The sequence below is a fragment of the Chaetodon trifascialis genome, chromosome 16, assembly GCF_039877785.1.
Source record: "Chaetodon trifascialis isolate fChaTrf1 chromosome 16, fChaTrf1.hap1, whole genome shotgun sequence".
Lineage (NCBI taxonomy): Eukaryota > Metazoa > Chordata > Actinopteri > Chaetodontiformes > Chaetodontidae > Chaetodon > Chaetodon trifascialis.
In genome coordinates this window covers 18,952,659-18,978,497 of record NC_092071.1, presented here as the reverse complement: position 1 = coordinate 18,978,497, position 25,839 = coordinate 18,952,659, and the positions used below count along the sequence as shown (strand labels likewise).

The following is a 25,839-nucleotide window of genomic DNA, read 5'->3' as shown; positions in this document are numbered from 1 at the left end:
GAGAGAGGATGGAAAGTGAATGGCGATGGTCAAAGCTGCCACTTCAAACTAACCATTAATTATGTAGCTTGAAGATGGCAAGCATAAATTACAACTGGGTGACTCTATACCAAAGAGGCAATTAGTGTTGAATTATTACCTATTTGACCTTAGTCCACAGCAGAGACGACAGGGACAGCATGAGGATGTACTGCATCGATCAAACCGAACCTCACTAACCTTTATCAAAGCAGAAGGTGAGCAGGACAGACAGGAAGAAAGACAAAGCAGGCCACCTGGATCTGGTTGTGTTTCGGGCAGTAATCTCTGTGCCTTCGCCGTCCTGGAGTGTCAAACTGTGTGACAGACCAGTCCGTCTCTCTGGACATGAGGCCTGTAATTAGTGGCTTCCACATGGACGGAGGCCTCATAACACTGTAACAACCTGACCTTTCACCAGACACATGAAGCCCAACAGGTCCTCTGACAGTAACCTTTTCCCTCAGCTCTCCATGAGACCAGCAGGGGCCTGTGGTCACATATGGCGGGGTTTAAAGCACTCAACTGGGTTCCACTCACTGTAAGTGATGCACAAACACAATATGTCACACAATGAACAGTACATATCCATGCGTCCAACAGTACAGAAATCCCTATGGAAGACAGTGGAATTCACCAGAAAAGTGAAAAAGCTCCAGAGGCAAATAACAGCTGCTGTTACATATCTCTGCTTAGGAACTGAAGTTAAAGCCAGCAGTTCAAAACATTCAGGAAATGGCTCTTTGGAAACTTGGTATGATGGACAGATATAACACACTGTCATCTTTACTCCCTTTAGATACGCAAAACATTTATTCTGAGCAGGTTTGTCAAAAAACGTTTGCTGGAAACAAATGTCCAGATCATATTCATCATGTGCAAATAGATACGATCAATTGCCCTTAAGGCAACACAGTATAGGCAGTCACACCTGTTCTAAAAATAGACATTTTTAAAGGTTAACTGCCAAAAAGTCTGTGAATGAATCCAGCTACAGCTCAGGCACATGCCGCACATGGAGAAAATGCACAAACACGAAAGGATCACAGTTCGGATCAGGAACAGTTACTCCAGGAGGGGACTGATTATGCCACAGACCGAAACTCTCCGCGCAGCCAAATCTTCTTACTGCATTCCTGATACTTGCAAATAATCACACTGTTGCTAAGCCCTTTGTGAGAGGGGATCATAGGTTACATAGTTAAATGGGAATGAGGCTTTATTAAAGGTTTCATGTTGCTGGACCCAACTGTCCTGAACTGAACTGAGATCTGCACTTCCATTCAAGTTACTATTTAACAGGAACCAGTTCAATTCAAGCAGTGGAGGAAAGTAACTGAGCACAAAACTACAAAGTACAAATTTGAGTATTTTCATTGGATACCACTTTATACTTCTATTTCACAACATTTATGAGGGCATATTGTACTTTTAAGACCACTATATTTTTTTGAACATCTTTAGCTACTTGTTTCCTTTGCAGAGTAAAATTTTTTATATCAAAGATATGATGAAGAATTAAAATATGACACATGTTGGTAGATTAAACTATACCCAACTTATTATATAATATATAATAATATAACACTGAGAAAGAGGTGGTTGTGCAAAATGAATACTTCTGATACATTCTGCACTGTGGTACTACGACTTTTGTTTACGTAAAGGATCTGAGTACTTCCTCCACCACTGAGCTTAAGGCTCTTGACTGGTGTTCATGCCCAGGGCAACTTATACTGCAGGGAGGGGTGTGAGGTCACGTGAGAGTGAGCTGCCTAAAGACATCAGACTTCTTGATTTTAGTGAGCCATTTAATCCCTTTTAAAATCTTTGTTTTGATAAACTTGGAGGTACATACTGGATATGCAAACATTTTGAGGCATGGCAGCCTGTAAACAGCTCCAGCATCTTATCAGACAGCTCATCTGTTGGTCAGCAGCAGTTTAATCTCGGCTGCTCAGATATTTCCATCACAGAGGATCGGCTGTGTGTTTTTTACAAACACACGCACCGTGTGCCCATCACACACCCGACCTCTGAGGAACAGGGTGACTCAAAGTGCACTAAGCGGCGCTGGGCCTAAGAAACAGGAACTATTGATCTGACAACTCATCCAATTTTTCAGACCATTTATCACTGGGAATGCTGGGTCTGTTTTTAGCAGCTATCATCACCTTTGCCTTTTCATACTTGGTCAAGCCAGCGCTACATCCTGTCAGAGTAAACATGGTCATTTATGTTTATAACTATAATTAATCTTCTATTCGAACGCAGACAGAGCTGAAATGACTCCTCTTCCTCCTGAGCTCGAGGTGCAGCTTGGGACCAGTCTTCCTGGTGTAAGAGTTTTAGCATTAACTAGCTGGCATGCTGGCACACAAACGTGATGATTACATGGGCAAATCTCTAATTCCACTGGACTTAATGGGCTCTTTAAACTGCGTATTAGGGGAGCAGCTAAGCCAGGTGATTGTCAGCACTTGGCTCCATGGACACAGGCAACACAGATGGGGATCCAACACAATAACAATGCATAAACAAATGGACATGCATAAAAACAAGGAGGGCTATATAAATACACACATATGTATAATTCCAGTGTGCCTGTAACACTGAGCGCTCTGCTTCAATGTTTCCATCACCTCTGTGCCACAGTGACGTCATGTGCCCAGTGAGATGACAGGAGAGTGAATGGTGTGTCTGCAAACACAATAATGTGCCACTACAGTCCAACACCTCAGTGATGGCTGCAGAAGAAAAAAGAAATAACTACCAAGCCTGAGGGCATAGCCAGACCAATACTGCATACTGCTGGGGTGTGGGAGCTGTCATCTCACTTTTAAATGAAAACCTGAAGAGTGTGAGACTCAAATAAATCTGTCGGACAAAGATGCAGAGAAAAGCAGGGTGTGAAAGTGAACGGAGCCCGTCTTGTGTTTGAGAGAGGTCTCTGGCCTGTGATCCCTACCGGATAGCCTTCTGTTTTCTTCTGGCACCACTTCAGTAGAGCGTTTCTCTTAGATCCTCCATACTCCCGCGCCAGAGCAGCCAAGGGGTCCTTTCTTTCCACACTGTCACCAGGGGAACGCAAACCGCAATCACACACACACACACACACACACACACACACACACACACACACACACACACACACACACACACACACACACACACACACACACACACACACACACACACACACACACACACACACACACACAGGGACAGTTAAAGTGTGTCTCTTGAGAATAGTAAGTGTAGTGCATGCATTACGCCATAAAACTATTCACGTCCACATGAAGTCAGCTTCATAAACACCATAATCATTTAGGTTGAGTTAGCTTCATGGTGTAAGACTGTGTTCAATTATGTAGCATTTTTTCAGATGAAAATCCTCTTAGGAAATAATTTCACCGTGTCTGAAACTGGCTCCTACGAGGCCCCGGTGTAATAACACATAGGAGTGCTCCAGGGATTTTAGGTTAGTTAAAAATGGTAAATAGTCCTGTTTGCACTCACACTGTACTCACACTGAGTTAATTAACTCTTAAAACTTTATATTTGACATAGAGGCACAGTGACAAAAAGAGAAATGCCACAGGGATGAGAGTGTACAACTGCTAATGGTCTGCATAGGATGCACAATGATGGAGAAAATGAAAATACATTACAGTGCAACAAATTAAAACAATCCATTGGCACAATTCCTTGCTACTCCTTAACTTCACCTTCATACATAGTTGATCTAATTTCCAAATGTTCCCTCTCTGAATTCCAGGATTTCCATCACCAGAAGGAGCCCCACAGTTCCATGTTGTTTTATCATTACAATATTGAAGCTTTGCAGTTGAGTATATTTTATGAATTCTGAGTTGGCTCAAGGGGGAAGCTATATGCAGCTCAGTGTTGACTCTGGCTTTAAATGCAGGATGTAAAACTTTAGCACCGTCTTGTTTTAGCTTCCCTCTTAACTTTGCTAGTCTACCTTCATTGGCTCAAGCTCGAATGTTTCCACACAGTATACTGACTGCACTATTACTATTATGACACAAGGAATAGAAAATCGAAATCACGAGTGTTACAGCAGATTGCTCAAACGCCTATCTGCAGTATTATTCAAAGGGTCTGCTCCCTGGGGGTTGTGCTGAAGCTGAGGCCATGGGAAGACCACGAGACACGGTCATTGCTCTGAACATGGTAAACATTTCACACGTCACAGCAGCTCTGCTGTTAAATTCATTATTCCTCCGTTTGACGCACCGCAAGGCCAGAAGCAACAAGATCCTATCCAAACAAATGGCAGAGGTGGAGAGTGCGTGCCTCTTATCAGCAGTGATCAGCAGCTATATCATAATCCTAAAACCATACCAAACACAGTAATGTACTGCTGCTGATCTGCTGTTTGAGGCCTGCGTGATGGTCTGCAATACAGTGACACTCATTTACATTTAAAACTAGACTACGTTATGTATTTTAGAGGCATTTTTGTTCCATTTGTTGAAATCAAATGCTCAGCCCAAACGAAATGATTGGATGGCCTACCTGCCTGTCTACCTACGGACCTGCCCACTTCACGTACCCTGCCTGCGCAATCATTGCACATAAGCAGAGTTTTGCACAGGGCTGGGTGATATAAAAAATATATCGAAAGCTATCACAAGAAGAATTGCAGAGAAAACAATTCCAATGCTAACATACTAGCTACTAGCATGCTAGCTACTCTGTGTACCATGTTCGTTGTTTACGTTCATTATGATACACACCCTGGACTCTGAAATGCTCCCCCCCGCTGCCCCCCCCCCCCCCCCACTCTAAAAACTCTCACTAAAGTGAACCCCCCCCTCAGGAAAACAATACACGGACCACCAGACGATAAGCTAACTTCTTTCTTTTTGCACTATCATATACATTTGCACTACTGTAACTGCCTTGTCTATTCTTGTGTCATTGTTTAGATTGTACAGTTTTTATTTATTTTCTTTTTAAATATATATATATTTATGTCTTGTCACAGAGGTTGAGAGTAACGTAATTTCAATTCTCTGTCTTGTACATACTGCAGAATTGACAATAAAGCTGACTTTGACTTTGATAATGTTAGCAGCAGTCGGGTAGCGTGCATTTATGTGGTTTGGAGATGCAGCTTTGAAGGGAGGCTTAAAAGGAGGGGATGAGATTGGTCAGTTGTATACTTTCACAATCTAGTTTACTCTTGCTGGTTTATGGAACAATACCAACCCCAGCTTTAATATGTTAATATGTCAGAGTATTTAGAGAGATAGATAATAATGCTGTAAATACAGATGGTGAAGAGCAGAGAGCTCAACAAATTCATAATACCAGAGGAAGAGGACGTGAGGCTGGACAGACACTGTAATGGGCTCCTTTGAAAACAAGGGTCTTACCTGTTTAAATACAGGTTTAATGATCATAATAATCATAAAGATAACTGAGAGGAGTGTGTATTCATGGCAACAGTTCATATGTTGGTTGAAGATGTGGGTGTAGTTCAGTGTGATGCCTATTTGATCGCTTCGACCAACTTTACAGTCTCGTTGTGATAACACCTAATGCAAACTCAAACACTGAGTCATCTTGCTCAAATGTCACCTGCTGCAGTTGTAGTTGAGTATGAGTCTGACTAAATGGAGTGGTACAATTGGTCATGTCTGTGTGCACACAGATAGGAGTGGTCTGTACAGGAAAATGAATGATGCCAGCAGTCGGAAAATGAGAGTGTGTTTGTTTAATATCTGATAAGGGGACACTCCATGAACTGTGTTAAAGCCAACTGGGGCAAAACACTGCTGCCAATAAAAGCTGTGCAACTCGAAAGTCTCACAGCTGGAACTTCAGTGCAAAAGTTGTACCACTGAATTACATTAACACTAAAACCTGTTATCAAGGATCTTAACGGGGCACTTCTGTTTTACAAAAATGCAGAACTGACAGTTTTTCCTGTAAGTCATAATTCCACTACAAAAAAAAACAAAAAACAAAAAAACAAAAAACATATTTCTTTGGAACAAATGTAAAATTTGCAGTAAGAATTTTCAGCTCTCAGAGAGAACAGAAATGACGGTATCTCACATGCATCCCAGGGATTTTACTACTCTGTAGTAAAAGGGAAGATCATTTCACCAGTTCAGAGGAAACCTTATCATCTATCTCTAAATCATCTCACAGTGACGTATCAAACAAAATCATTTAGGTAGGCCCACCTCAACTTGCTGCTGCCTCGGCTGTAGCTGAAGGATGCTGCGCGGCTGCTGAAGGAGGTGGGGGTTTTGATTACAGACTCCAGAGAAGGGCTCTTCCTCATGAGGCTGGTAGGTTTCAGGTCTTCCCCGCACCCCGACAACTTATCTGGTGGAGTGAAGGGTGCAGGAAAGGGGGGAGGGGTAACAGAGAATGAGTCAGACTCACAATTTACCTTATAACACACATTTGGCAAATCAGAAAAGGCAGCAAATGAAATAAAATCAGGGGGGTGATGCAGACTTTGCAAACTGTTTCACTGAAATGGGCCAGTACTTATGAAATCAGTGTATCATGTTACTGTATGTATCTCAGTCAACTCATCAAGGTAAGACCTGGAGCGCCTGATGCTGACAGACAGTTGAAGAGCTCAGTCACATGCACAGTATTTACTTTCTAAGAAAAAAATCATAAATCTATCCTCAAAACCAACAGCAGTCGGATGTTTGCATATCTCAGATCATCTATTCATCGGACTCTCTGAGTGGAATAATTACATCTAACATTTCAGCATTACTCATTTCTAAAGGCAGTGACTCATGGCTGTACTTTGTCTGGCTTGTTTCAGTGTTGCTGCTGAATCAAAAAAGGTACATTTAAATAAAAACTATATCTGTACTACGTACCATATTGATGCGAGAATTCTCCATGATTAATCCTTTTTTCCAGTGTCTTTGACAGCGGTTTTATGTATGACTGTCTCTGAAAGCACATAAAACAGAACAGGGGTCTCATCACATCAGAGTCTGAAACGGTTTCACTTATAGGAAGCCTTTTTTACTTTCTAAAAGGGAAAATATCTTGGTGTGTACCTGGATTGGGGGGACAGCAGCAGCAGGTGCAGTGCGTACAGGGATCCCACTCAGTGGGCTTCTTGGGGAGGAATGCATTTGAACTGTGTGGCCTGGTCCATCTGAAAAACCAGATAATGTACCTGCTGATTACTGCAGCAATGGTCAGATTCTCAATCTTAATATTTGATGACACACAGTGTCCACAGTTGTTCAGTACACCTGAAAAGTCTAAAGCAAATCCAATTAACATAAAGCCATAAAGTCTACTTTGATGACGACTATGAGGTTCAGTTTCTGCTGACATTGTCATAGAGGTGTTAATTAAATTGCATGTTTAGCATTGAGTTCATACGTAGTAATGGAGTTGTATTGCACTGCATTATATTCACAGGTGTTACTACTGTTCTGCCTCCTGTATGTAAAAGGAAGGGACAACATTTTAGAAACACCTCAATATCATGTAGTGCAGTGCAACACCACCCTTAACTATAATGTCAGGAATGAACATATCATAAATAAATTTAGACGTTTTCAGTAACGTCACCAAAAACTGAGCATTATAAACTTTGTGAAGATGGATGGATGGATGTCATGGCAGAGTTCTTGTATTGGATTGCATTGTGTATATTTTGGATTAAAATGACAGACTTACAGAAAGTTCCCATACAGCTGTTTGTGTTGGGAAGACTTTTTGCTGAATGAACATTTTTGCAGGAAAATGTGTTCACATGATAAACTGAGCTATCAGAGACACATTCTGAAACTTCAGCATTATATTTAGACTGACACAGAAACCAGTTCTGCAAACTTCTCATATTACATTCACTGCTGATGTTATGATTTGTTACAATTACAATATACTACACTACGTGCTGAAGTTACTGAGAACATGTGACAAGAATCAGCCACAGATTTATGTAACACATTATCAGTTTTATCAGGTGTCAAATAACAGAAACCAGAAAAACCCTCCAACCTGCCTGAGGTCAGCCCAGGACCCACAGTCCCACACAACTGCACCACTTCTCTGCAGAGAAATGACAGATATCCACACTGGAGATCTCACCAGCTGTTCTCCTCTATAGTTACACTGCTCTGTTGGGATCCCTCTGTGTGTGTGTGTGTGTGTGTGTGTGTGTGTGTGTGTGTGTGTGTGTGTGTGTGTGTGTGTGTGTGTGTGTGTGTGTGTGTGTGTGTGTGTGTGTGTGTGTGTGTGTGTGTGTGTGTGTGTGTGTGTGTGTGTGTGTGTGTGTGTGTGTGTGTGTGTGTGCTGAGGTGCTCACTCTGTCCCACAGTATCAAAGGACTTAATGAGAGATTTGACAGTAGCTCCGGGCTCTGAGTCGGCATCTCCGCTGGCGTCTGTGGGTGCGGTCGGGATCATGGAGATGCCGCACCAGTGACGGCTGTGATCAGAGTCGGACACCCTCACCTCATCACCGAGGGACCTAACAGACACAATGAACAGGGTTGCTGTGTAGAGACACGTATAATATATACACCTGGGGGGAGGAGATTCTGATTATATGTGCACTTGTGAACTGCGGAAAAACCCTCTCTTAGTCTCATACTAGCTGACATGATCATGTGATTATGGTTTGAGGTTTGAACTAAAAGCATCATAACTGATGGACAGTTGCAGATAGCCAGATCTAAATATGGAACAGAAAATCTGAGCAGCCAAATCATTGGGACATTGTCTACCTATTGCCCCTGGTGAACATTGGACTCCAGGCTGCAGTGTGAGGGATTTGGACTGCCTTTATCAGTGACAGATGAGGAATGAATGACAAGCTCAACATTGTGCTCAACTCACCTCCAAAGAGTGCAGAGTGAAAGAGACACACAACCGCAGTTGGACTGGTGTAGTTTCATTTATTCCTTTGCCTAATGAACAACAATCAAACATACATATAATACACTTTTCTGTATTCTTTCACATGCATAAAACCAGTCACAGCCAGGCTTTCTTCGCAGAATAAATTAACAGCACATTCACTGTATTGTTCATTAAAGGGCTTTACTATAGACAGAAAAGGACCGATCACACTGGAACCATCTTATGTTTTTCTAGATGGTGTTTTTGAGTATATCCAAATGTTTACATTTTGAGCACCAGTACCTTAGAACCTGGTAGAACATTATGGCTTTTAACAAAAATGCACAAATTGAATATCTCTGATAAAAACTGGACTTTAAGTAGAACCTGAGATCCTGTGATATTCCATGATACTACGGCAACACAGAATACTGTGTAAGGGTTTGGCTCGAAGATGAAATCAACCATTTGATAAGTGACAGGTCTGTCAAAATGAGTGACATCACAAAATGTGAAGATCTGCTAGATTATGAAGGATGCTGAAGAAATATCTAAATATGTTTAACACGGTAATTCAAGACTGATCAACAAGGAAGAAGTATCTCGAGAGCCTTGACTGGCAGTGGTGCTTCAAGGGAAAAATAATCCTTTCAGGAACCTGAAGCACAGTCTTCTGAGTTTAAAAATGGACCATCAACCTTGTGTTATGTTTGCGGAGAGTAACAAATTACTCTGAGGTAAAGCTGTCTGTGTTTGTGGCAGTCGTAAAATATGATTTTGGCAGTGCTCTGGATGTGTCAGCGTGGCTGGCATCAAAATCAACCTACTTATTTTATTTTGCACAAAGAATTAATACTCTGTAAATTTAAGAGGAGTATAATAAACAACAAAGATGCATGGACAAACAGTAACAGGGCAGGTAATACCAGCATGTCCACATGGATGTCACCTGTATGGTAATTGTGTGTTCCATAGTGCCATCTAATGGCAAAATATGAAATTGTAGTCAGTTTTATTCCAAGTACAGGACCAAAGACCTTGTTGAAGACTTTTCAACTAGATTGAAGTAAACAGAGGTCAAAGGGAAAGTAATTTGACAATAGTAAGAAAAGCAAATGTGAGGTCCAGTACAAAAACCGTAAGACACCTAGTTTTTAATAATATCAACTACAACCCTGATTCCAAAGTGTGGATGCTCTGTAAAACAAACATAAAAACAGAAGGCAATTATTTGCAAACAAACTTTTTTTTTTTTACAGACAGCGGCTTTGCAAAGTGTTCCTGAGCCCATGTAGCAACATCCTTTATCCAATCATGTATTCACAAAGTGGTGAAGCTCGCTCCATCCTTGCTAATGAATGACTGAGCCTTTCCAGGATGCTCCTTTCATACCCAATCATGACACTATCACCTGTTACCAATCAACCTGTTTACCTGTTGAATGTTCCAGACAGGTGTTTTTGGAGCATTCATCATCTTTCCCAGGCTTTGGTTGCTTCTGTCCCAACGTGTCTGAAACATGTTGCTGCATCAAATTCAGGATATATTTACAAGAATCAATGATGAGGCTAAACATTAAGTATATCGGCTTTGTGCTGTTATCAAGTGAGTATATGTCAAAAAGGATTAGCAAATGATCACAGTGTGTTTGATTTATGTTTGAAATACCATCCCAACTTTTTCTGAATCAGGGTTATAGGTTCTGCTGCATCACTCCTGCCTTGAAATGGGGACTTTATGATGTTACAAGTCTGACTTTGTTCTGGCAGAATACTGGCAGTCTTAACTGTTTCAGCTTTGCTAATGAGTAAATATTTAGCAAGTCTTCATTATTCATCCTGCTTGTTTCATGATGCTTTTTGTAACAGGTCATTACCCTCTATCATCTCAACTTTGTAAAAAGGCACAAATCAGCTTCGCACAGTATGAAAAGGAGCGTCTTCCAAACATATGGCATTTCTTCAATAGAGGTCAGGAACATTACCAAGAAAGAATACATTCATTGAGAAATAAAAATACAGAGCTATTATTCAAAAGGTTTCAAAAGACATGGAGAGAAATGGAAGCCAGACACTGTGTCATGAGACTCTGTGAGTACTGCATCTACACTGGTCAGCGTGCCGTCGAATGAGACTGGTTTACCACATTACATTTTGAATGACACAGAAAGGTTTTAAGTGCAACAATAACACTCTGTTCACATGGTGCTGAGGTGAGGGCACTTCTCTAGTGCCCTTCTACTGCCGTCTTGGTATCAAAAGTGGCTCCGGTGCTCATTCTGAAAAGAAAGAGGAAGGAGGATGAACTACTGTATACAATGACTATATTAATACTATTTACTCATTTATATGTGTGTTGTACATTTGCATCTTACATTTCTTCTTAATATTGGTGTCATGAAAAGCAGACTTTTGGGCACTCCTGGCCTTTTTAAAACTCTGTTCCATGCATACCTCACACGATTAGGTCACTCATAATGTCTAGTTACTAAATCACCCAGTGATGAAGACGCGATGCAAATGTATCTGAAGCAGATGATGCATAGCATGAGTTTAATCCAGTCATGCCATGCAGACCATCCTGCTATTTAACCAAAAAAGTAGGAGCGTTATTCATTCAAAGAACAGCAGGTGGCACCAGATACATCTACTTGAATGTCAGGTTTAAAGAACCAGGCCAAGCAAACCAAAAAGGTGAGATAGTCCTGAAGGTGCAGTCAGCCAACATACGGAAAGACAGACAGAGTCAGACAGGCTGAAGCAGCAACACGAAGCCAAACACAGACAGAAAGGTCAGTGAGCAGCAGCAGCACACAGGGCAGGGAGAGGCAGGCTGGCTGACAGGGCAGGGAACTCACCTGGACTTTACATAGGGAGGCTTGTCAGTGGGACATCTTTGACAGAGTCATCACAGGGAGCTGCTGGAGGTGGGGAGCGGACGCAGCGTAACAGCTAATCTTGGGGAAAGTTCGCTGATTTAGCCAAACTCTAAAACCATTAATGTACTAAATTCACAAGGACTGCATGGAATTCGGACAAAACATATTTGGTTTTAAACCAAATATGTATTTACTTTACTATTTCTTATAGGCTAAAACTGCTCTCCTGAGGTTTGTGAGGTGATACAGTATGACATCTACATCTAGTAGAAATGATTTAGAGATTATTTGCTTGCTTGTAGGATTACATCACGACTGGCCACACAGATAAACAGAGCGCTATACAGTAGCAAATCTAAGCAGACTTTGCCACAGGAAGTGTTTCACTTTGCATGATAATGACAGGGGACAACACTGTCAAAAACATCATGGCATTTTCACTCTCAGACACATTTATATACAGTAAACTGACACTCAAACCAATGCAATGCTCTCTATAAATACATCAATCACATTACTGCATGGCCACAGTGCAACAACACTACATGAAGTCTTGAACAGCAGGATACTTTGGCGTGGAATATTTTCAGTGAAGAGTGCAGTGAGGACAGTGTTAAACTGGCTTCATTGTAACACACTTGGAGCAGAGCAGCATCTGTGGTTCGGGCAGATCTGCCACCACGTCTGCCTTCTCATATAATAATAATAACCTCTAATCAATATGCTGTAGTGTATCGTGGATTGTCAGGATTGAATGTTATTATAGGGCAACGGTCAGTGTGGAAGAGGGAGACAGAGAGGGCAGCAGCTTAAAGGAGTAGAATACACAGAGGAAAAACCGCAGGAGTCTGCTAATTTACCAACAGAGTCTGCCAAATCCCAGGAACCTTAACTCTGAAACTCCAAAGATTTAATCTTGCGAAATACCAATATATGAACTAAATAATATCTACACTAAATACATTCTGGTACCAGATAGGAATTTGGGAAACCTCTTAAGCAAGAGATTCTTGGGAGCTAAAATTCGAACATATTACTGTTTGTTAACACACATGGTATAAAACACTGGATGGGCATATGGCAAGACTCTGGCAGGTATCTCATATCCACATTGTGTTCAGAGAGAAAGGAACAGCAGCCCAATGCTGAACAAGGGGAGCCAGAGGGTGGGTGTTTGGTGGAGTAGGAGGAACAATAAAAGGGGAGTACGGTGGAGATGGTACCTGACTCCCTGCAGGGCCTCAAGGTCTGTCGAGAGCTTTGCACTGCGATCCTGCTCCTCCTGCAGCTGCCTCCTGAGTGTGCGCAGCTCCTGCTGAGCCTCCACCTTGATGTCGTTGGCCACCACCACTGCCGTCTGGAGGTCCGCCTGGAACCGTCGCCACTCCTCTTTTTCATCCTAAAGACACAAATATATGGACATATACTAGAGAGCTAGATGCAACTTCATACAGAAATCACACACAGGATACAGGATCTGATGAACTGGTCCTGAAATGAAAAGATGTCGAACAATAGTTAAATGAAATCTGATGAACAAATGACACACAAACAATTGTACTTTCTTGTGTATTTAATGATGTTAAGTTAAGTTTTTACAGATTAGGCTGAAAAAACTATATGAAACTATAGGATACTGACATTGTCAGTGACATTTTGGCCCATCACAAACCATGTTTTGTTAACAACAGTGTCTGCTCTTTGTAACAGGGATCTGTGGAAGTAAAAAAAATAATCCCAAAAAAAATTTAAGAAAACCTCAGAAAGAGGCCGTTGCTAAAACTAGAGCTAGAAAGAACTTAAAAAGGACCTCATGACAAGCAAAGAATATAAAGAAAAGAAAGAAAAACATTCTTTGGATCTGAAGCTCAAATGGGAGGCAGAGCAACAGGTTTGTTTGAGGCGGGCCGACAACAAAACTGAGGGGGCCTGCTAAAGCAACAAAGGTCTATATTTAGTGTTGTAGGCAAAGATCAGGACCTTGAAGATTTGTTTTTTTGGCTATGTCTTTTTTCCTTGTTTTTTAATGTTTTCGCTGTATCTAGTCAGACTTGGGTGTCCATGAATCAACGGTTAGGCAGATACATCACTGAGATAGATCGCTGAGTGGTGCAAAATTAATATTAAGAGCATGACAGTGAAACCCAGGAATGTGTTATCCAGTGTATTTTATAATGCCTGTTTTAAAAACCATGGAGAAAATCAGCACCTGCCAAAAGATACACAGCTGCCCACATGAATGCTACTAAAACAAGACTCCAGATGACTCCAAGGTCCAGCATGTTGGTAAAAACAAAACTAGGAAAAACTGAGCACTAGAACGTCATTCTGACCTTAAAGTGATACTCCACCCAAAAGTTTCATATTGAGAATCACTCACTCACTGTGGGGTTGAGAGATGGCTGTTAAAGAGAGGACAGCGGCTACAGTGATAAGAGACATCAACACTTATCTGCTGTCCACACTCATCATTTCACTACAATATGGCGAGTGTAAACTCAGTGCTCCTGTCCTGCTTTGGCCCTCATAGATGATCCAAAGCCATGCCAGAAGTAGCAGCATTTCCTCATATCTAAGTTTGTTTTTATTACATGGGTGAAGGTTAAGAAGAGAGATGGGACAAGAGGAAGGGAGACTGTACGTTAGTTATACAGTACGTGACCAAAATAGCTAAGTGAAAACTTCTATATCATCTTTAAAACAACCAGAACCATTTTTGTTTTGTTTACAACTGTCCGTGATGTCCTTGCTGCTTCAATTACAGATATAAAGGATTTATGAATCTGAATATCGAAGCCTTCTTACCTTCATCTGTCTGCTCAAGGCTTTCAGTTGTCGGTCTGATTCAGCTTTCTGCTCCTCCAGCTTTTTGACAAGATCTGCAATGACAAATTCAAGGTTTTTGAGAGCTGCAGGTCTAACTGACTGTAGACTCAGGCTGAACTGCACTAAATCAACACAGCATTCACAACTAACTAGTCTAAAGCATCAAGACTTCTATAAAAGTAACAGGATCTTACAAGAAAGGTTTCTCATCACTGCAATGATATTAGCATCAGACCAGTCTCATCTGTGTCCAGCCACACGGTATAACATTTCCCACCTGCACTAATGGCAAGTCAGAGACAGGTGTGTTAGTGTGCCCTCAATTTGCATCTGATTTTCATATACCCTCTGTTGCCACTTTATAAGGTTATTCATAAGAGATATGTGGCTGAAACTAATGCAGTGTAATACAACAGCCCTGCAATAAATTCTTCATGAACTGCATAATGTTTAGTTTTTGTTGGAGCTGTTTATAGAGGCATTGTTGTATTTATGTAAATGAAGACAGACCTCTGACTGATTAATTTCTCTAGATCACATTTAGGGCTGCAGTGAAAAGGACATACTCTCCATGTCCAGGACAGCTTGGTTGGTGTGGCAGTTGACGGCCCTCTGCTGCTCCACCTGGTCCTCCAGTTCAAAGATGGTCTCCTTCAGCTCCTTCACCTGGTTCTCAGCCTGGATGCCGATCTCCTCCAGGGAAGTCACTCTGCTGCAGAGCTCCTGCTCGTTCCTCTCGGCCCGCTCCTGAACCTGCTGGCATTTGGCCTCCATCTGTGTATGTGTGTGCATTTGTGTGAGTATGACGGGTTTAGTAGAAATGGCTTCAAACAAAGAGGCAGTGTTTCATGTGAAAGTAATTGCAGGCTGTCACTGTGCTAATTAGATGGATGCACTTAAGTCACATTTGGCTCAAGACCGGATGATTTATGATATCTTCCAGACATTCTTGTGGCGCAGTGTTTCCATTTGATCTCGATGGTACTTTTCCACACCTCTGTCCTTCAAGAGATTAGATAAAAAATGCTCTCTGTAAAAACGTTTTTTTCTGACAAGATTTTGGGAGCCCATGAGAGCTGGATTAAGGAGACAAGCAGTGTGTGTGTGTGTGTGTGTGTGTGTGTGTGTGTGTGTGTTGCTGTTTGCTCTGAAACATTACTTTACTTTACTTTACTATCAAGTAACAAAACAACAGTGACTCTAATTAGCCTTAATATATTGCATCCTTTGTAATATGACTACCGCACACTGGTACACAGCATTGTTGTTGGTGCTCAAACCAACCAAGCTTGCACATCTGCTACTTAAAGCTCTGGTTTTCAATTATGCTAAAAGTAACAAAGAAATAGGAATACATGTAAACATTTAACTAAATTGTGAATGGTAATGAATGCCTACGCTGGAGTCCATGCAGTGCAGTTTACACAACATCTTAACTATGTCTGACAATGACAATTTGGCCACAGCGCAAATGGGTGACATGCGAGGTGACAGTGACTCATGGAAGTAAGAGTTCAGTCTGGATTAGATCTCATCGCTGCACTCTCTTACACTGAAGCTGACATCAGCGCATCCTGATGATTGCGGAGAAATGACTGTAATGCAGATCTCTGTGAGCATGGTATACAAAAATAAGTAAATGATGTCGTGGTGAAGGACTGACACCACAGGGCTCTAATAGATTAGGATGTTTGTGAGCAAAGTTAGGGAGTGGCCTCACCCTCACAGCCCTGTGGCAAAGGACTGTAGTGTGACTCAGAGGTCACGCTCGGGTGGACCACCCTACTGCTGGCACAGCAGTCACAGTCCAACAATGATGACATCACTAAACTGACGGTGACACACCTCATTTTGGAGTCAACAACCACCAACATAACCACAAACCCACACTGCCTCAGCCTTTCTGGTGTTTGTGGTGTTGAGGGGGAAAACCAAAGTGATTTCTGACAAACATATGAAAACAATCTGATCACATGCTGTGCTGGTGAAGAAAGTGCCCACTGCCAGCTGTAAAGCCTGTTTAATGGTCACGTCTGGACTATTGTGGAAAATGTGTGTCCTCATGTTCACATTTAATGGGTGGTGACCAAGCCACGAATTAGTAATAATGTCATGGTCGCCCATTTGACGCACATTTCTTAATCATTAACAATTGCTAAACTCTTGATACAACTATTAACTGGACACACAGCTGCAGCATTTTCGTTCAAATCTATTCCTGAAATTGACTGCATTGCAAGTACAGTGTCTGACCAAATAATCAAGAAACTCTTTCTTAATGAGTAATCTGCTTACTTTGCATTTTCATAGTTTATAATAAATGTCGATGGGGAGATTGTTCTGTGGGGAATTCCTGAAAGCTTTGTCATACACAACACGACTAATGAGCTCATTAAGATAACAATATGAATGAACACAGTGAGTCACATATAATTCAAGTCCTGGGTTGTACACACCAATGAGTACAACACAATGGAAGCAACCAAGTGGAAAATGTTTGACCTGTGACGCTCTCTAACCAAAAGAAAATCATTTTAAATAGATTCATCTGACTTCAACTTCAGCCTCTAAACAACATGTTTATTTGTTGATAAATACTAATGCCTTTTGCCATGTTCTGACTGAAATCCTGTCTGTGAGTATTTCTTAAACATCAGTAACTTTCAGTAGTCCCTTTGTGGTGTATTAACACGTTGTGCTTTAACAACAGACCGAACAAAGGTGCTAGAAATCATAAATACTATAAATCCAAAGATGGAAACTGAGTTGTAACCTTGCCCCCCTCCTACCTTGGACATTGTGGCTTGCACATGCTCAGTCTCAGCCTGGGCCTGCAGCAGCTCCTGCCTCAGCTCTGTCAGCTCCACCTCCATCCTGTCTCTCTCAGCGTGGGCTGTCTTCAGCAAGTTGTGCACCTCAGTACTGTCACTGGCACTCTGCATGGCCTTCAGCTCACCCACTTTTTGCCTCTCAATGTCCACCTGTGCCTTCAGCCTACTGTTTTCCAGTCTGAGACAGTCTGCTGTTGCCCGCTGCTCCTCTGCAGCCTGTGCTGCCTGGCCTCTGGCTTCCAGCTCCCGGTCCAGCTGGGCCTGCAGCCTGTCCATCTCCTCTCTGAGGCAGTGCACCTGGCCCTGGGACTCCTGGTGTTCTTCTTCCAGAGCCCGTAGGCTGCCCGTCAGCTGCTGCTGGATATCCACTAGCTTCTCCCGTTCGAAGCGCGAGCTCTCCACCAGCTCGGCATACCTCTGCTCCAGCTCGGCCAGCCGAGGCCCTTGGCTACCCAGCTCCTCCTCCCTCTGGGCCTGAGCTTGGGCTTGCTCCTGAAGTCGGCCAGCCAGCGCCTCATTCTTCTGGACCAGCACCTCCAGACGCTCTCTCTGTTGCTGCAGCGAGGTCTGCAGGAGACGTTTCTCACCAGCCAGACGCTCATTCTCAGCTGTCAGCTCCTGCACCACTTGCTGCTGGTCGGCCAACTCCTGTAGAGTTGCTTGCAGCTCCTCAGCTGTGCTGTGATGGCTCTCCTCCATCTTGTGAATCTGTTCTGTTAGGCTCTGCACTGACACATCCTGCCCCACTGCATTGGTTACTGCCCCCGCTGCAGCAGCTTCTCCACTGACACCGCTGCTCACTGACTCTGAACGTGATGGGATCTTCTCAAATTCTGAGGAGTCAGGCGATGGCGAGCCCTTGGTGATGTCAGAGCTGGAGGAGACAGAGGTTTTAAGTGGGCTGGCAGCAGAAGGGAGACTGTCCTGCTGTGGAGTTGAAGAGTTGGAGTCTGAGGGCAGGCCATTCACCAAAGGCTTAGAGGGACTGCTTGTGTTTGCACTAGAGAGAGGAGAGGCCTCCAAACTAAGCAGCTTTTCCTTCAATACCTGGTTCTCCTCCCTGAGTGCTGCCAGCTCTCTCTGAAACCTCCCGTTCTTCTCCCTCAGCTCTCCAACCAGCACGAGGGCCTCCGCCACCTGTCCCTGCTCTTGATCTGCGGCGGGCTCTTGGGGTGAGACAGAATTGGGTGAGGAGGAAACAGTGGAGGCTTTGCCTTTACAGCGCTGCAACTCCATCCTGAGATTGCTGATCTCTAAGTCTTTAGCCTTCGCCTCAGCCAGCAGCTCTTTCACCTGGCACTCCAGAAGGCCCCTTTCCTGGCTCTCTGTATCTCCGCGGGACTTGGTTGAACTGCGTGTCTGCTTTGCCAGGGTAGAGAGGCTGGAAGTGCTGGCACTAGAAACCATCCTCTTAGTGGTAGAGCTCCTAAGCTGGTCTCTCAGAGAGATGCGGTCTCTTGTTATGGTAGAGGGGATTTCTCTAGGAGCTGGGATACCAGACTTCTTGGCTGCTTGTGCACCTGCAACACAGAATAAAACGAAAGTGATCAAATCAGCATTTACTGTATTCCATCTACGAGGCAGTTGACAGAGCTCTGATTTCTAAGTGTGAATATCATGTGAAAAGAGTTTTTTCATAGCTGAGAAGCAGAAACCTCATTCAAAGGGAGAATTGTGAAGCACCCACCACCAGACAAAGTTAAATTGTTCCAAAGCATCAGTTTGTCTTGAAGAACCATCACAGAGCAGATATGGATAGATCAGATATGGATACTGATATGGCACAAGATACTGAAAAGACGTGAAGGACAACACAAGAAATTTCCAGGCTTTCTCTTTAGCATGCGATGAAACAAAAGACATTACAAAAAAAACACAACAAGCCATTTATGTGCATGGGAGTACTGCCGAATTTGATACAAGGGAGGAATAACTGTATTTGCAAGCCATTCATGATATGTTCAAAGAAGAGAATTTGTTTGAGCGAGTGCAAAAACTCCTTGAGGCATTTGGTGAGGAGTTGCAGGACATGAACAAAGTAAACAAAAATGAACTGAACATATTTGCTACACCATTAAATGTGGAACCAGCTGATGCGCCGAACAACCTACAACATGAAATCACAGAGCTGCAAAGCAATGAGGAACTCAAAGCTACACTGCTCAACTTCAATGAAGTTCTAGAAAATGTACATCCTGAGGATTTTGCCGTTCTGAGGAGACGTGCACTGACGTTTGCATCCCTGTTAGGAACAACCTATTACTGAGAGCAGTTCTACCTCAGTGTTAATATACCAAAGAAACTGATTAACATGTATGAAATAAAATATTGTGCTATCATAAAGGAAATAAAAACAGATCTGGATAAATGGGTACCATTAAAGCTCAATATGCATAATCAGATAGAGATTATAAAAATAAAGATTTGACCACAATTGTTGTTCCTCTTTCACTCCCTACTTGTAGAGATACCAATGAAGTAGTTGACTGAATGGAAACGAATGATTTCCAGATGTATATGGCAGCCTAGGGTGCAACTCAAAACACTGGAGTAAAAATAAAAGAAAGGAATGTCTCTTCCATGCCTGGAGGATTGTTATAACACAGCTCAGTCAAGGTACTTAGTCTGGTGGTGCAGTGCTGATTACAATGCAAAATGAAAAGAGTTAAGACAATGGATATACCTATTGATTCCTTATTGGGTGCTATATATTCTGATAAATAAAAAAGTGTTGGACAATGGTTCCTCTCAATATCTGGTATAAAGAATGTAAAACTATAAAACTGATCACAGCGGGACTTGAGATGTAAGCAATAGATCTGGATTACATCCTATTGCCTAATGTCAACTAATAAGGCCTGGAAAGCTTCCAATATTTTACTGACACAGGCACTTTAGATGAACAGGATTTCTACAGATATCTACAGCTCAGGTATCACCTCAACAGGATTATTAAAATTAATGAGGAAACTGAAATGAATCTCATCAGTGGTTTTATTGATGTGTGCAAGGGCAACATCCACAAGACACTGGCATCAAGAACATACCCGTGTATGCAGTCCTCCAAGAACCATTCTATGTTATATTAAAAATTAATGTTAAAACTAAAAGTGAGAAGAAAGCAATCATAGCCCTGACAGAGGAAGTGTGGTTCAACATATGTAAAATACAATCCACCACCTCCAGTTCTGGCCAATGGTGAGAACTGTCATGGAAGAATATTATCAGGTTTTTATTTCTCAGAGAAGAAAGTATTAGTATTAGTATACAGAATGGTGGACCAGAATATGGACACTAGAGATGCAACAACTCAGTGATCACTTTAACATATTTTGGAATTGTCCAGCAATCCAATCCTACTGGCAAGAATAAATTCAACACTTTGTTTTGAGAGGGATTATAGTTTTGACACAGAGGAGTAGATGGAGAGCTTCATCACAACAACAATCGCCTCATCAGCAAAACCAATCAGCCTGTGGTGAACTACAACACCTCAAATATGGACGCTGCTGCAAAGAAGCTACAAACTGTAAAAAATAGATGTTCAGTATCTGACCAAATGGGAAATATGATAACAATCTTCCCTTCTCTTCCTGAGCTATGGTGTTGAATAATGGACAAAAAATGTTTTTGCAGTTTTATGATGTCACAGTGAAGTTGACCTTTGACACTTTGGATGTAATTCATTGTCTTATCCTCTTAGATATTTGCGCGAAAGATTGTCATAATTAATATGAATTCTTGAGTTATGGTCAAAAATGTTTTTTGTGTGGTAAAAGTGACTTTTGATCACGAAAGGCAGAAAAGTGTTTTTGCCGAACATTATGACATCACAATGAAGCTGATCTTTGACCTTTGGGATATAAAATGCCATCAGTTTTTCATTTTATCCTATGAGATATGGGAGTGAGTTTTGTCATATCTGGCATGGGCATTCTAGAGTTATGGCAAAAAATGTGTTTTATGTGGTCACAGTGACCTTGACTTTTGACCTTTGACCACCAAATTCTTATCAGTTTATCCTTGAGTCCCAATGAAAGCTTCGCCTAATTTCAAGAAATACCCTCAGCGTTCATGAGATGAGATGCTCGTGAGAACATACGTGCGTGCAGCGGGCCGGGGCCGGACAAACGCCTCTGGCCACAGCTGTCACTGGCTTAGAGGCACTAAAATGCAGATTGGTTAAATTAACATAAAGACCCACTTGGACTGCAAATGTGGTGCCAGCGGTGATACAACACAGATTCCACTTTCCAGTCAGGGGATTCTTAATTAGCAATTCAAGTTCCCAAGATAAAACTTTTCTAAGTAGAATCACCACAAAGCAGGCTTGACACTGAAAAGGGAAGGTTAATGGAATCAGCGCACAGACATGCTGGGACCATGAATATGTTAACATCATGTAATGACACCAATTGAATGGACAGTGTGTCACACACTCAGATACTTGTATTATTCAGCAGTTTCATGATGCTGGTCACTGTACTCTATTCACATATTGTTCTCTGTTTGGACAACAGAGCGTCTGCCTGGCACGGTCTGTCTGTTGCTGTCTGTGGTCATTCATTGCTGCAGCAGAGCTTAACTGTGGCATTTCAAAAGGCATCAGCGTGGGTCACCGTGGTGCGAGCCTTTTCCAGCCCTCTCTCAAATACGGTATGAAGAGCATTTACAGATGCCCGGTGTGAGCAGGGTGCTGCCTGAAAACGGTTTATTGTTTGTTTTCAGATCATCAGCAAACAGCGCTGCAGACACAAGGGAGTTGCTTGTTTCAAAGGATGACAAAGGTCCCTGTGCACGTGGAGCATTCAGGCACAAAGCAGCTTAAGCAGTGCACGGACAAAGACAGCCCTGTGTCTCCCACATGCACGCACCATCATCAAACCCACAGAGCAGAGACTAAACAGACAGCCTGTGTGCAGAGATAGACAGCGCATCACCCTGAGCAACACGCGCACACACACACACGTGCACACACACACACAAAATCCACAAACAAATGGCCTAGTTTGGAATGGAAATCCTATACCCTTGTGGGTTCTTTAAGTACTCTGCCACTGATAGCCACTTTGCACAGGCTATCCCCTTATTGAATGAACTAGCAACTGTGGCAAGAGCTGCCAACACTGGCACAGTTTCTGGGGTACAAAGCCGTTTAACATTCCCAGAGAGTGGAGCTGTGGTTAAAGTGAGATGCTTTAAGTAGAGAGGTAAAGACATATCAGCACAGGAAATGGAAAATCTAAAACAAACAACACATATAAAACAAAACCCAACTTTCAATGATAACCTTAAATTGTTGAGTAAAGTAAGAAAATTAGGGGCTATAAAAATGAAGAAAGGCAGAGAAACACTCAATTCTGTCAGCCTTGAATGTCAGCAAGATAAGGCTCTCTGTTAAAAGCCAAAGTCCAACCTGTCTGCACTGAAGGGATGCTGGCATTTAAATTCACATTAAGGCTGCACTTCATCCCAATCAGTTAGATTAGGACAGACTTGAACTTGAAAAATATCCAGGGTGCCATTAAAAATCTACAGTCACTTTTCTCTGAACTTCACAGAGGATGAATCCATGAGTGACAGAATGAGGACGGCGTGCACTCCTAAATTATGTACTGTCACATGGAAGATGTTAACACTAAATCAGCACTGTGTGTTAGAAATGACTATTTACTACGCACTACAGGAAGCATCATCCAGGCAGGGCAGAAAAAGACTACAAGCAGCTCACGTCTATTTTACGGCCACTTGTCATATTCCCATTATGGGTGGTAATAAAGAGCAGGACAATAGGTCCTTGTTAGAGACAGAGAGTGAGAGGAGTCCAATGTGATTAAGATCAGTCCATTCCCATGAGGATGAGTGATGCCAGGAGTGGGACTGTGGGACAGCCTTTCACTTGCTGCTCCTTCATATTCTGTTTTCCTCTGGCTCTTGGTGAATAAAAGCCAGATGGAGCACATGAACTCACTCATCTTTAGATCGCCCACCTCTTTAACCATGACATCACCACAGCTGCTTAATGTGTACAGAGAAATGACACCAGTCCAGATGCCAGGAGTCAGCACATGCAAGACAGCACGATCCTACAGGGGCTGGAACAGACACTAGAATACAGTGTGAGATATTTACAGAGCCTCTGAAATGAACTCAAAGGTCTTACAACTCTGTCACTGCAGAGGAAACATTTCCATACATTTTAATCCACAACCACTGATGTTTTTTTGTTCTTTTTATCTGTACCAGCCAATACATATACAAATATGCATTTGTAGTACAAATGCAGGTGCAGAGCAGGTTTAACTTGTGCAGAACATCTTTCTAAAGTGTTTTTAAATGCTATGACTATATTTTATTAAATGTATTAAAAGACATCCTCTCAGAGAGAAAGATTTTAAAATGTCAGTTCCACATTTGGACAAATGTTGGCTTGATACAGCTGATATTGGCCAAGGCTTTATCAGCACGTCTCTAGGATATTAAAAATACCACCAGAGTTAGACAACCTGTTTCCAAGACCAACACAGCAACTGCACAAAGTGCATTATTTCAATTCAAACCCACTTTGCCAAACGCAGAGCGAAGGCAAGGCACGGCTCTGCCAGGAGAGCAAGAATGGAGAATAGACTCCACTTAAACTGACACTTTGAGGGCACGAGGAGACAGCTCCGAACTTCTGGCTGAACATGATACTGGATTAGATATGAGAAATAGTCTCTTTAATGTGTGACAGCCATACTGAACAATGACAAAATGAATGATGATGTTCCACTGACAAGTGGACAAACAGAGACTGAGAAGCTTTTCCCTTGCAAACACTACAGCTGAGATTCTCCTGAATCAGACACTTAACCTTCAATTGCTCTTGTGCAGCTGCTCAGTGACCACCTGAAAAGACTCCCAGGAGAGAAAGAGGGTAAGTGCATTAACATGTACCCGTGCACTGCTGTAAATTACATTGCCCATTTCATTTCATCCTTGATGAATACAAGACAAAAAAGAGCATCCACATATGTGGCTTATAGATAACAATATTTTGTCCTGTGTGCTACAAAGTCAAACGCAATAAAGACAAAGGAAAGTAAACAAGAAAACCAGTTAATAACACAGCACCATCACATTTTTTGGACCTCTGCTGCAAACCCTTTTGAGTCACATTGTAATCATCCTCTTTCTTAATGGCTGCTGAAAAGGAGAGAAGGATTTAACTGCTACTAAATGTCCACCCCATCACAAAGGTTACACACCTCATTACAAACGTCAGGCGTGGCAATTTTATGAGGCTAGTCAAAACCTGCTGTGTGGCGGTAATTAGGACACAAACGTCTTTGGTCATAATGAACTGAAATATGTGCACTGTTCTTTGTGTCCACATTTGTTTACAGCCTTCAAAATTCTCTCTACCATAGGTGTGCAAGTGCAAATTTTCTTTCAAGAAATCAAAACTGAAATATCCAAGACCAAGGTGGTTAAGAGTTAGCTCAGTCTTAATGTAGTGCTGTCTTCCATGTAGGCCAGGTCCAGGACCATTTATAGCTACCTCTGAGAAGCACTAAATCTGTGAAAAGGAGTGAAATGGGCAGTTAAATGGCTCACTGAGGAGCTTTCCTCCTCTAGCAAGGAATAAATCCTCATGCAGTGTGAGCAGACCAGCTCTTATTGATAGCAAAGTGCAAACACTACAAAACACCAGTTTTGGAGAAAGTGTAGAAAATCTTTCCCAATGAAAGAGAACACTGTCACCAAGAGTATTTTTAGGAACTGTTTCTAAAACGCTGAAGAAAAGTCATATTTTACACTATAGATTAAAGAAGACTCTTTGTCAATTATTCCAGATTAGGGATCTTTCATGTGGATGACAGTTTAGACAGTAGCTACAAACACAGACTTGCTGCCAACTTCAATAAACCTGTCTGAGGAGACTGAGCATGTTTACAGTAACTAATTATCTAAATGAATTGCACAGACTGACTTCCAGTAATCCAAAAGCATTCGGTTATTTCATGGGAAGTCAGCTCCCTGATCACAGTAATGCACTGTGCTGGCTTCTTTCTTTCTAATGAAGATAAGCTTTCAAATCACAGCGAGAGCCGTGTGGCTGGACACAGTCCAGCACCAGCCAGTTAACTGCAGCCGGCCTGCCAGCCAGCCAAGAGGTGACAGAGTGTTTTGTGAGAAAAGTGCACAGAGTCTTCAATTTACACCACAGGAGGGTCATGGGTGAAGAGTCGTGATGAATTAATGACTGCAGGTGGTCAAGTGTCAGAGAGCTGGCACCTGAAATGACGCACCGGCTTCGTCACCATCGCAAACAAGCTTTGGACGGGAGTCTCTCGCTGCCACTCCTCTGTCTTCCCTTCTGTGTTCCAGGAAATGTGGTATGCAGTTTTTGAGTCAGGTGGAAGTGGAGAGGAGA

The 25,839-nt window shown here is 42.3% G+C and overlaps 1 protein-coding gene across 3 annotated transcripts in view; it reads right to left on the bottom strand.

Annotated features, from left to right (window-relative positions):
• Positions 1–25,839, bottom strand: part of specc1 (sperm antigen with calponin homology and coiled-coil domains 1) — a 69,773-nt gene that overhangs the window by 13,232 nt on the left and 30,702 nt on the right. For all 3 annotated transcript variants that reach the window (XM_070982436.1, XM_070982437.1, XM_070982438.1), the window contains 9 exons: positions 17,382–18,943; positions 15,159–15,366; positions 14,572–14,645; positions 12,990–13,165; positions 8,354–8,517; positions 7,089–7,189; positions 6,903–6,978; positions 6,240–6,384; positions 2,987–3,089 (listed from right to left, as the gene is read on the bottom strand). In XM_070982436.1, coding sequence (XP_070838537.1) covers positions 2,987–3,089; positions 6,240–6,384; positions 6,903–6,978; positions 7,089–7,189; positions 8,354–8,517; positions 12,990–13,165; positions 14,572–14,645; positions 15,159–15,366; positions 17,382–18,943 — 2,609 coding nt within the window. The remainder of the gene's footprint in view (positions 1–2,986; positions 3,090–6,239; positions 6,385–6,902; positions 6,979–7,088; positions 7,190–8,353; positions 8,518–12,989; positions 13,166–14,571; positions 14,646–15,158; positions 15,367–17,381; positions 18,944–25,839) is intronic.